This window comes from Micromys minutus (assembly GCF_963924665.1).
Source record: "Micromys minutus genome assembly, chromosome: 27".
Taxonomy (NCBI): Eukaryota; Metazoa; Chordata; class Mammalia; order Rodentia; family Muridae; genus Micromys; species Micromys minutus.
In genome coordinates, this window is record NC_137962.1 from 36,618,788 (window position 1) to 36,631,662 (window position 12,875).

The following is a 12,875-nucleotide window of genomic DNA, read 5'->3' on the forward strand; positions in this document are numbered from 1 at the left end:
GAAAACCCACAATTTTGAATTGTTGCAGTAACCTCTCCAACATAAATAAGCCTATGCAAAGAAAACACAGCTCAGTTAATATGAATACAAGTTGCAGGATTGTATTGGGCAGATCTACCATTACAGTACTCTGTTCCCCAGCTATGAGATCCCTTATAACTACGGTTTCTCCAGGCCACATGATACAGCTCCATCTTCCTTCCACCTCCTCTTCTTCCCTTGAGCCCCTCTCAATCCTCTCTCTCCCCTTCCCCTGCCCATTCACCAGCTCTTACCCTTATTTTTACAAGTTAAAAATGGGGAGAGAGTTCCGAAGAAGTCACCTGAGTACGGTGATTCACTCCTCCTTCTAGGCAGCCCCTCTCGGCGAAGCGTAATTAGCATCAAATACAAACAGCATCAGGTCAACCCACACTGAACCAGATTTGAAGCCAGCTTTAATTAATAATGACTAGGGTGGACTTTGGTCAAGACCACTCTCTAGGATTCCCAGCTGAGACAATGGAGACAATGTTGTATGGCATTTTAAGGGCAAAATCACATGGCCATTGTGTTTTCCCAAGTGGCTTTATTTTTCAACTCCCAGCAGTCCAGGAAGTTACTTGGTCCTTGGGCCAGTGGGGCTCACAGGTTAACTTTAGGTCTTAAATTTCCTCCTTAGTTGTATCCTGAGTCAAATCCTTGACTGTATGTATGGTAAGTACTTATTTATATTGGATTGTACTAATAACCATATACATATTTATTTAGTTTATACTAATAACCATCAGTTTCATGGTACCCAGACATGAATTGTCATTTGGTTATTGTATCAATGGTGTAAGAGCCAACAGTAATTAGCAGAAGCAGAATGGCTGACACCAGAGTTACTACCCAGGAGGAGCCTGGATATACTTTTTTATTTTTTTTTTTTTGGTTTATTTTATGCATATAAGCACACTGTAGCTGTCTTCAGACACACCACAAGAGAACATCGAATCCCATTACAGATGGTGTAAGCCACCATGTGGTTGCTGGGATCTGAACACAGGACCTCTGGAAGAGCAGTCAGTGCTCTTAACTGCTGAGCCATCTCTCCAGCCCCCCATTTATTTTATCTCAAGTCTCCTTTATGTAATTTTTTTTAGTATGCAAGATTAAAATCCCTAGTGAATTGTGTTGTAGAAAATATTTAATCTCAATCTGGGGTTTCTACCCTCCTTTGGCCATTCAGTTCCCAGATAAAAGACACATACAACCTTTCTATTTATAAGCTTAATCAGCACTAGAGATCAGCAGATATCTATCTTCTATGTTATTATGTTTATTTCCCTGCCAATAACTCCACAACATGACTTGCCATGTTCCATCTGCGCTACTCTTAGCTCAATTGGCCAGCCTTCGTGGCCATAATTTCAAGATTCTTACCTGTCTTCCTTCTCCACCTTCCTCTCTCTCCTCCTTGTGGTTACCCCAGACCCTAAGCCCCAAAACCCTAGACCCCGCTCATCTCAATTCTGCGCAGCTATAGGCTATAAGCATCTTTATTCACCAATCAGGGACAACCCTATACAACCAACCACAGGCTTTTACAGAAATAACAATTTTCTCTTAAAGCCACATACTACTACATCACCCTGCATAAACCAGGCCAAATGCTGTATCATATTGTAGAACTACTTCAATTGATATACCTGGGCCCACTTTCCCGGTATGTCAATTTGCATTATAGGTGATTTCGTCCCGTCCCCGATGCCAGGGAGTTTCCTCTTGACTCAGCATTTCAGCCTGCTTGGGGAGGAGAGGGAGAGGGAGAACGGGCAAGACATCCTCTCCTTTGTAAGTACTTCCAGCTGAAACTAGGGCATAGTTGTCAGGACTCAGGAAGGCTGAAAAGCTAGCCAAAAACTGGGAAGGGTTTCAGGCAATGGGGCATTCATCAGAAGAATCTGGTTAGCAGATCCATCTGGAGAGACAGGGAGTAATCACATAGGCTAGGCTGGTTTACAAAGACTTTACGAAAAGTCCAAAGCTCAGCAGTTTGTAGTCCACAGATGATCCCTGAATGGTGTCTCTCAGCCAAGTGGCAATCTACTAAGACAATATAGACTAGGGACAAAAGTTAAAATTTAGGAACTTAAAAGAAAACCTTCATTTGGAACTTTCAGGCCCAGAGTCCTAGTAACTGATGAAGGGGAGGAGTCTCAAGACCAGGGCAAAGACACTCAGAACTAGACAGGTAGGGAAACTTAGGATGCACTTACCTGGAGTCTATTTGACCTGTGACAGGTAGATCCAGGTCTTACACCTCCCTGAAGCTTACATAAATTTTTAGTTTACAAAAAGAGATAAAAGTTCCTAGATACATTAGCATTATCATTTGTGGTAGTTTCAATATGCATGGGCCAGGGAGTAGCACTATTAATAGGTGTGGCCTTTTAGGGGTAGATGTGGCCTCGATGAAGGAAGCATGGCCCTGTGCAGGTGGGCTTTGAGAAAGCTGCTTCCTAGCTGCCTGAAGACACTAGTCTTCTGACTGCCTTCAGATCTCAGCTCCTCCGGTGCCATGCCTGCCTGAATGCCGCCATGCTCCCACCTTGATGATAACGAACCTCTGAACCTGTAAACCAGCCCCAATTTAATGTTGTCTTTTATAAGAGTTGCTTTGGTCATGGTGTTGTAATAGAATCTTGGCTCGAGTCTGGACAGACCACACCAGGCCAATATGGTTCTATGTAGAAGAGGTTTATTAAGGACAACAGAGACCAAAAGGGGAAGAGAGCGAGCGAGAAAGAAGGAAAAGAGAGAAAGGGGGGCAGGAAGGGTCTGTCTTTTATTTAAACTGTGATGTAACTGCTCCCAGGTGAAAGGTGGGAACTAAACCAAATGTATACTGGGAATATATGGGCATTGCCATGGCGACAAATGCGGGGGTCCCTGTCACCTGTGGTTGAAGTCACTACTGGGTTTGAAGGCAAAAGCTGGTTCCTGATACCAACACATGGTGTCTTTTCACAAACTAAGATACCACTGTACTGAAACCCACATTTCAAGTCTATATTTAGAAAACAACCAGAGGAAATTTAAAATCTTAGGCTTGTAATTGAATAGTAAGTGGTCTGTGCTCTACCAGCTTATCAGAATTTCATTGATCAGTATTAAAACTTTGAACTTTTGGAATCTTAGTATAAAAATGGCATATATGGGGAAAGAAATCTGAAATCTTTCCCATTTTTATATACTTTAAATACTTTTTTATACCTTCACAACTTGTATTTATATATCTTAAATTATTTTCTGAGACCCTCAAAATTTTAGACTTTTATATCCTCAGACCTTTAGATACCACAAAACATTTTCTTAGACCCTCAGAGCTTGCATGGACTTTAAGCCTTTTATTTCCTTCTAATCATTTACCAGATAGAGAGAGAGATACAAGTAGTTATTACTGGGGAGTTGATTGAAACATGTTTCTTTAGTGGAAAGTTAAACCTGAAACCTCTTTTTTCTCTAACATGAAGCATGTTAGCAAGGCATACCTATCTGCCTTTTCTTAACAAGAGACCTAGTAGTTTTGAATGAATTAACAAGGTGGCTGTAGCCTTGGGGGAAGGAGCTGATTGCCTGCTGAAGCCAAGCTGACAAAGCTACAGTTTCCCTAGCTTTCAACACCATCAGAGACCTGAAAAGGATAAATCATAGCAAGAAGTATAGTCCTAATGGTCTATGACCATTATAACTGTCCAGTGGTTAGTGTTACCAAGTTTGAAGACTATATTCTATTAAGCATATCTGAGTTAATGTAGGTTGATGTCAAGTCTATACGTGATTGACAGTAGAGAGTGGGGTGGGGACAAAAGTTTTGGTAAGGTGGGAGAGAAGAAGCGGAAGATTCAAGATGGAGATAGTAGAGGAGGATGGTTCAGATCAAGGTGAACTAGATCGACTTTATCTTGTCTAGGTGGGTGGTTTATATCTTGATTGATTGGCAGTGAATTTATTGTTTGGATGTATTGTGGATTGTGAATTTAACATATAAATCTGTTTGATAAGTTATTGATCGTTGAGTCAAGTTTTTTACCAGGCTGTGGAGAACAGTGTGTGAAAGCAATGGCTGAGAGCATCTTGAGTGTGCAGTTCCAGCTCTGTTGCCTGCATGAGGTGAGGGCGCCAGGGGCCCGTGGAACGAGATGCGTGGGTACCAGGCTTGGTAACTAACCGCCTAGAGGACTGTGAGGAACCGGGTATCCTGCTCCACATTACCAAGGGACCAGTAGCAACAGAACCTTTTTTTAAATTTATACTGCAACAAATCAACACTTGTTTTGTTGCTGTCATTGTTGTCTTGGTTACTTGCTTTAGACTATACCTTGAAATCACATACATGAGGGTAAATAAAGCTTTCCTCCTGTAATTAATTTCATTAGTACTTTGCATGACTACAAGTATAGTTCTGAAAACATTAAAGCTTAACCATCTTTAACAGTTTAATCTTTTCATGAACACAGCCCATAGCTTTATTTTCCTGGTCCTCGCATACTGTACCATTATAGAATATAACAGTTTCTTGTATGACTCGGTTTACCGAATAGCTACAGCTTACTTCAAAAGCAAGGTGGTTAGCCATACACTTTAAGCCTGAATAGACCTTGGGTAAGGGGAGAAATTCTCTAGGACAGTTGTTCTCAACTTTCCCAATGCTGTGGCCCTTCCAGACAACCCCCCCCCGTGCGGTGTGACCCCAACCATGAAATAGCTCTCCTTACTATTCCACAGATACAGTTCTCCCACCCCTATGAATTGCAATGCAAACATCCACCCTAGCTGCCCCTCTGAAAGGGTCTTTTGACCTCCCAAAGGGTTGCAACCCATAGGTTGAGAACCATTGTTCCTACCCTTTGCCAGATTACTTAAGTCCTTGTTTTGCTGTGTCATAGATAGGAATACCTCTATTCCTATTCAATATATCTGGTGTTTAATGTTTGGTGATCATAGCTGTAGCCCTAATGTTTAGCTTTTTACGTATATACTTACCAAGATCAACTATTAGCATAAACATCTTATAAAATGTCCCTTATAAACTTAAATATTTTTAAAAGTTTGTTCCTTAAAAACATCTAGGGTTGTTTTTTATTTAAGTTCCCTGTAAAACTCTAAACTTTTCTCTTAAAGAAGTTTAAAATCTCTCAACTGTGTGTTCCTACAATATCAAAACAAAGAACCTTTCTTTGTTTTAAGAGTGAAGACACAGGCACAACCATAATCTGTATGAGGCAAAACCAAGCTCCAACATGTAATGTCTCTTAAAAAGCAATGCAAACCTCAGTGACTCTAATGTTACCAAGTGTGGCTGCCGGCAGAGTTCATTGTTGTGTATCCGTGTGTGGGGGTGTAGCTTTATACCTCATTAAACAAGCACTGGTTTTTAAATCCTACCTTTTAATAAACCTTGTTTTCAAGACAGGACAGGAAATACAAATACAAAAATCCATCTGTACTGGCTGGTTTTGTGTCATCCTGACACAAGCTGGAGTTATCACAGGAGCCTCAGTTGAGGAAATGCCTCCATGAGATCCAGCTGTAAGGCATTTTCTCAACTAGTGATCAAGAGAAGAGGGCCCAGCCCATTGTGGGTGGTGCCATCCCTGGGCTGGTAGACCTGGGTTCTATAAGAAAGCAGGCTGAGCAAGCCAGGGGAAGCAAACCAGTAAGTGACATCCCTCCATGGCCTCAGCACCAGCTCCTGCTTCCTGACCTGCTTGAGTTCCAGTCCTGACTTCCTCTGGTGATGAACAGCAATGTGGAAGTGTAAGCTGGATAAACCCTTTCCTCCCCAACTTGCTTCTTGGTCATGATGCTTGTGCAGGAATAGATATCGTGACTAAGACACCATCCAAATTCAAAGGTATCTGGAGAATGGTTGTCTCCTGGGTCAGCCTGTACCACTTGCCCTTAATCATGACAGTGTTGAAGCCATAAGATATCTTTTCTCTGCAATAATAGCAAAGATGGCTGCCAGCTAAGTGGCTTCCTAAGGCAACCAACCAGCCACATGTTGCTTATATCCCAAAATGGAATCATGCCACATTTTTTTTTTACAATTACCTATGCATAGATTTTCAGTTGCCAACTGCATGTTACAAGTCTTAATTTAACTTTTTGTTACAGATATTACATATCTTTAACCATACCCCAAAAACTTAGAAGCCAACACTCCCTTTAGTTGTTCTGCTCCCCCACCCCCAATCCCCTTGATTCCAGACACAGAACCTTTAAAAGCATGTCTGGGTCTGGGAGAATAAAACCTATAACGGTATTTCAGAGCCATTTTTAAATAGAGCGAGTATTATCTACATCCAAATGATATTTGAATCCATAAAACATTAGATCCAGTGGGCAGAAGGCCCAGAGATAAATTCTGAGACCTCAGGCCTGGCAGTAAAAGAAATGACACATTAAGCTCACACATTCAAGACTAGTCAAAAAAAAAAAAAAACATGCAGTGGCCACATTCATACATTCAGAACAGCAGAAAATTTTTCCTCAAGGCAGAGGGGTGCCTTGGCAGCCATTGTGGGAATGAATTTGTGTAGGCACAGCAGTACTGTAGCAGGCTGCCTGCCAGCTGCCCGATAGGGACCCCGGGGTTTTCAAAGCTGCCACTGTAGGTTGGAAGTTCTAGCAAAAATTGTTGCATCTAAAATGGCTGCCATATGATCTCTACCTGAGTGGTAACTCTTGAGTAGAAATTAGCGGCCCCTCTTTGAGTTCATTAAAAGAACGTGGCTAGAGAGATGGCTTGGTGGAAGGGCATACAGCTCTTATAGAAGACCTAAGTTCTGTTCTTAACTCCAGCTGCAGAAGATCTGAGGCCTCTGCATCCACTGCCCCTTTTTCCCTACCCCACCCCACCCCTTCCCTCTCCCATCTGCACTCACATATACCCACACCCACACGTATATATGTTTATATAAGGTTACAAAATAAGACTACAAGATAATATAAGAATTATATTATTCTTACAAAAATATAAGAATGGACTCAGAGGAAATCTTAAAAAAATATTTTATTAGAGTTTAAAAGGAATATAGCAGGGCAAGCAACCTGAAAATCCTGGCAGATTCCAGAATAAATGTGAAGAGAAAGCCACACCTTTTTGGGTTAGAAAGGTTAGTAATGGAGGTTGACCAAGCAGCCCCATGACAGAAGCTGGAGGGGGGATACAAAGAAAGCAAGGCGCCCAGAACATCAGGAGAGGGGGGGAAATATGTCCAGACATTTGCAAGTATTCCAAAGAAGGGAAAAAGAAAACAGCTGTGTTTTGTAACTTAGGAAGTGAAAGGACCACCAGGTGGAGGCCCAACAGGTGACTAGATCCAGGACAGAGTTATTTCCAAAAAGGAAAATACATCATCTCATTAAGGAAATAATTGTTCCTCCCATCTCTTTATCACAGTTTTAGCTCAATCAGTCTTCCTGAGGTGTGGTCCCTTGGCCAGATAATTAGCTAGCTGGAGTAACCTTTTTTTTTTCCTTTCAATCCTTTTGTAGATTCTCTGAGGAGTGAGTGAGCAGGAATACAGGCAGGGAGTGGACGGGGTAGTGCTACTTAAGCCCCATTCAGTCGTCCTTCAGCAGATTGATCTTGTTGGGGTCAAAGCAGTTGGATTCCATGATGGGGAGACCATTGGCTTCTCGGTGTTTCACCAGCATCCCAGCTTCCCGGCGGGCCCACTCAATCATTTTGTAATCGGGCACATATGCCACAAAGGTAGTGCCAAGGACCAGGGCGATGGAAAAACCAAAGAAGAAGACGGCGTGCATATTCCAGAAGTCCACCTCGGGGTCGTCATTGTAACCATGGAACCATGGGTTCTTCAAATACACGTTTTCGTCCTCGGGCTCTGGGTCCTCCATCCACTGCAAGGTCGGTTCTTCCTGCTTCTTTCTGGCCGCAGCGGACCGGGCGATCACAGCACCAGAAGAGCTGGATTTCCAGCGAAGTGGGGCAGCCTGGAGCCCTCGAATCTCGAAAAGGCTGCGAGCGCACAAACTTAACCGCCAGGCCGCCATGACAGTTGCAGAAGTGTAGGTGGGGGATGGAGGTGGGCGGAGTCAGAGGAGAAAACCGATGCCCCGAGGCAGCTTCCGTTCCTGGGGTGTTGGTGGGGGGTATGTATTGCGGGTGGTGTATGGAGAATAGTTTTCCCTAGTTGCTATCAATATCAACAGACCACTGACGTCCTCCAAGACTGTGGTAGCCGTTTTTTGTTTTTTTAAGGATAAAATAAGTCTTTATATTCTTATAGTAAAGGAGGAAGCCTTAATTTGGAAGACAATTCTTGGGCAGTATGTACAACAGCCAGAGCCAGGGCTGGATCACACAGCAGCAACAAGTTCCAGGCCAGGAGGAAAGAAGTGGGATGGGACACTGGACTGGGCGGTCGCTCTTGGTATTTACATACAAAATAGTTGGCTCTGTTTCTTAGAAATACACACAAAGAGATTTGATCATTATTTCACGAATCTGTGGCTTTACAATATAAACCTCATCAGATATAGGGGCATTTCATTCAGATTCAAATTTCAGTAGCAGGAAATATCAAAACATCATCACTGGCTCTTAATACAAAACCTCCACCCCACCTAGAACTCCCTCCCAGCCCCAGCCACAGTAGCCACCTCCACTCCTGGGAGCCGTTCCACTGTTCCCCTGCCGTCGTGGCCTTCTGGAAGGCTGGCCGGGCAGGCTTATACAGCTGAAGAGTGACCGTGGCCAAGGGTGCTGCGAAGCTGTCCCCGCTTTCTTTTCCTACCACACAAACTTCTTCAAAAATCTGGTCTTTCGACAGGAGAGACAGCTTTTCCAAAAAGTAATCCTTAAAAGGGAGAGGGGTTAGTTCTGATTACTCCAATCTGGTCATCTTGTCAAAATAAAGCAGCTCAGAGACAACGTCTACCAAGCAGAGGTGAGGGGGGCTGGGAGGAGAGCCTAGCAGAGCAGGCGTCCTCGAGGAACGCGCTCTGAGGGCTGGAGGGGCTGGTAGGGTGGGCAGGACACCATGTACTCAGAGGTCTGCCCGGCCGTCTGTCCTCCTCAGAAAGAGCTGCCAAGTTAGGGTGCTTTGGTTTAAATTTTCTGGTGGGAACAGGAAGCCCTGAAGGGGATACATTTAAAAATAGTGGGCTTCCAAGATGGCGGCCCTCAGGGCTCTGGTGGTCGGCAGCTCCAAGCGTTCCTGGCACGCTGGTTATGGCTTCCAGCTCGCGGATTGAGAGAAGTGAAGATCCAAGAAGGGAAGATGACTGTAATTGAAGGCCGAATCACAGAAACTCCCAAGGCGACTCCAGATCCCCCAACCCCTCAGGCCAGTGCCCCGTCTGCCGTTGGAATCTGAAGCACAAATACAGCTATGAGGATGTGTTGCTGCTCAGTCAGCTCATCCGGCCTCATGGAGGCATGCTGCCCCGGGACGGTCACAGGCTTGTGCCGGGAAGAACACCGAAAAATTGAGGAGTGCGTGAAGATGGCTCATCGAACAGGTCTGTTCCCAAATCACAGACCGCGGCTTCCAGAAGGATGCGTACCAAAGGATAGACCCAAACTCAATCGCTATCTGACTCGCTGGGCTCCCAAGTCCGTCAAACCACCGTTGGAACAAGGTGGGCATGGCCGTGGGGTCGCCACTCCTGAAAGACAATGTCTGCTACTCCGGGAGGCCTCTGAAGCTGATGCATTAATGGGAGCAATACTGCTGAAGAACCTTCCAGAAGATATACTTGCCCCTCCCACCAGAACCACTGTCCTCCACAAACAGCACAGGGGTGTTGGAATTAACTTCTGTTCCTTGGATCTGCCCAGCTGCAGTGTTGGGAGCCGGGGACAGACAGGAGCTGGATCTCCTGGCCTCTGTGGTCTGATGGCTGGCTGGGGCCAAGGTCGGAGCAGGAGACTTACCCAAGGAATAAAGCAGGCTCTTAGCTTCAAAAAAAAAATAAATAAAATAATAATAATAATAATAATAATAATAAATAAAAATAGTGGACACAGGGCAGGGGATAAGAGTTGTTGTCTAAGAGCTTCTATGCAAAATAACAATGAATAAAGAGAAAAGGAAATTAAGAGTCTTCTCAATGGTTATGAGGGTTCTAACAATGAACTGAAGGAGGCTGCAACGAAGAGACTACAGTTTTATTGCTGGCCTGCCCCTCAGCTGGCCTCCATCCGGAGTTTCTTCCGGTTCTGGGGCTCTTCAGGCTCCGACTCTGAACTGGAGTCTGAACCCCCATCGAAGGCAGAGATGGTGCCGCCCTTGGCATTGGTGTAGAGGCTGTTGTCTGAGGAGGGATAGTTGGTCTGCAGTTGGGCACTTGATCTTGCCTTCTCCAGGGCAGAGTGGTTGCTCCAGAAGAGCGTTCTGCCCTTGAGGTCACCTTGCTGGTGCGCATGGTTTTTCCTTCGCATATACTGGATACACTCTGGGATGCCTTCTCTCCCTGGAGTGATAGGACTGAGTCCCGCAAACTGTGAAAGCTGTCTTTGATGTGGTCCCCACGTTTTCGTCCCAGTGCATTATGGCAAGCTGTTTGTCAGCGTCGCTCTCCACCTCGATGGCATCAATGTCATCATCACTCATTTCCTACGGCCCAGAGAGCAGCACTGCTGCAGTGGCTAGGGAGGGGAGAGGTAGAGGGAAGGGGGGAGTCACCGACAACCACAAGCCAGGTGCCCCCCCCCACACGGGTGACAGCCACCTCACTCTATGGTAGGACACACCTTCTAATGATGACAGTCAACCAGTATAGATGTAAGAGACGGATCTTGGGTCCCCCGGAGGAGCAGTAAGAGCGTAACCGCTGAGCCATCTCCCCAGCACCTGTGTTTGTTCTATAAGTCAAGCGCAGTAAGATAATAGTAATAATAACATACTTCCTTGGAAGTTCTCCCAGATTCTCACTGTACCACAGAATGCTACATGTGATACAGGCCTGAAGATGAGCTGGATTGAGGAAAAGAAAATGAGCATTGGGACTCAGGACACCGTCACCTTCCTCCTTGGACACAAGGACTGAGATACTAAAGATGTAGGTCCAATATCAGAGGGTTTTAAGATTTTGTTTTTAGGGGCTGGAGAGATGGCTCAGCGGTTAAAGAGCGCTGACTGCTCTTCCAGAGGTTCTGAGTTCAATTCCCAGCAGCCATATGGTGGCTCCCAACCATCTGCAATGAGATCTGATGCCCTCGTCTGGTGTGCATAAAAACAAAAGAGCACCTGTATACACTAAAAAAATATTTAAAAAAAAAGATTTATTTAATGTGTATGAGTATCTTGTATCTGTCTTCAGATACACAAGAGGCATCATATTACAGATGGTTGGGAGCCACCATGTGGCTGCTGGGAATTGAACTCAGGACCTCTGGAAGAGCTTCACAATTCAAGGCACCCTGGAAAGGGGAAGAAAAGCCAAGTATCCCGAAGCCTGCTGAGAAAGGAAGGAAGGCCCCATGCTTCACAATCTCCCAGACAGTCTCCTTTGTGTGTGTTGATTAGTACAGACCTCAGAATGTCACATATCCTGGGCAAATGCTTTACAACTAAACTCCATCCCCAGCCTGAAATCCAGCCCTTTGTGACTGAGGTGTGTCTCCTCTAGGTTCAGCAAAGTCCTCACAGCTTCTAAGAGATCACCCTGCTGTGTGACCTTGCCAGAGACAGGACTCCACCATTGGGTCCCATAGCATGCCACCTTATGGGAGGAGTCTCCTGTTCCTTGAGGTCAGCAGTGAGACCTGAGGCCACACATTGTCCACAGCACCTCTCTCCTCTCGGTCTCTTGACTGACATGCTCTACTAGACCCTGATCCTCTCCCACATCCCTGACCCCACATCTCCATTCATAGGATCAAAGGGACTTGGGGCAGCTGTGACTTCTGCTCTATCCAACTAATCCCAAACCTGCAGCAAATTTCCGGGAATGGACCCAAGCACAGGGCCTGGTGGGTAGCAGGTAGTCTAGCCCTGGCACCAATGTATCAGGTCCACCAAGAGCAGGGAAACAGCTGTGAATATGGCCACAGACCATAGCTAGTCAGCAGCCCCATGGCTGCCTCACTGTTCCTCTGGCTTTTTTTGGAAGAAAAAAACCTCAGGGCCCTCACTCAAGCCACCTGGGATCAGGAAAGACACTCTTCCCTCCTAGCCTCAACACTTGGGCTTCTATAAAGGAGGCAAGTTTGCCCTGTGTCCTCTGCCACGGGCTAGGTTGTTTACTCATCAGTTGGAGAGTATAGAAGAGCCAGAACAGGCAAGGTAGGTCAGCCTCAGAGGGTCTTCTCCTCCCCAGGTTGATTACTCAATGTGTGTTGGCGGGGAGGGGAGGGGTGGGCACCAGGATCTGGAAGTTGAGTTCCAAAGGAGCTGTGCTTCTGTTGGGTGAGACTCTGTGAGCATGGTGGGCAGATGTCCACCAAACTGCTCCAAGGTGCATGATCACAAGGTGTAGAAAAGTCAGTCAACTGATGATGTAACGTGGGGAGAGGTGGGGGCGGGGCTTGAGGACATTGCCTCCTAGAAGAAGAGCTGAGATCAAGTGGTTGATTGGGTAGGGAAGGTCACACTACTTGGCTGCTGCAAGGAGTACACTGGTGGGAGTGAGAGGCAGTGAGGGGGAAGGCAGCTGCAGCCCCCGGAGACTTGTGTTGGTCTGAGATTGCTGAGTCGATCGGGAAGGCTAGACTCAGAACCTGGAAGCTTCTTAGGTCAGATCTGAAAAAGTTGAGAAACTGTCAACAACTGTTAAGAGAGTCCTTGAGGCCCATTGGTTAGGTCACTTTCTTTACTTTGTTCTTGGTCTTTTGAGACAGGGTTTCTCTGTGTTAACCCTGGCTGTCCTCA

General features: G+C 45.5%; 1 protein-coding gene and 2 pseudogenes across 3 annotated transcripts; 1 reads left to right on the top strand and 2 right to left on the bottom strand.

Moving 5' to 3' along the window:
- Nucleotides 1-7,599: 7,599 nt before the first annotated feature.
- On the bottom strand, nucleotides 7,600-8,052 carry LOC308437982 (NADH dehydrogenase [ubiquinone] 1 beta subcomplex subunit 11, mitochondrial-like; the record flags this gene model as incomplete). Its single annotated transcript, XM_080939245.1, has 1 exon — nucleotides 7,600-8,052. One exon carries the CDS (start codon nucleotides 8,050-8,052, stop codon nucleotides 7,600-7,602), a length of 453 nt encoding a protein of 150 aa, XP_080795371.1.
- Nucleotides 8,053-9,041: 989 nt separating this feature from the next.
- Nucleotides 9,042-9,720, top strand: LOC308438380 (large ribosomal subunit protein mL66-like; annotated as a pseudogene). The gene is made up of 2 exons: nucleotides 9,042-9,093; nucleotides 9,244-9,720. The product of its transcript is annotated as a large ribosomal subunit protein mL66-like (transcript).
- Nucleotides 9,721-10,189: 469 nt separating this feature from the next.
- Nucleotides 10,190-10,616, bottom strand: LOC308437802 (protein max-like; annotated as a pseudogene). The gene has a single exon. The product of its transcript is annotated as a protein max-like (transcript).
- Between the last annotated feature and the right edge of the window lie 2,259 nt (nucleotides 10,617-12,875).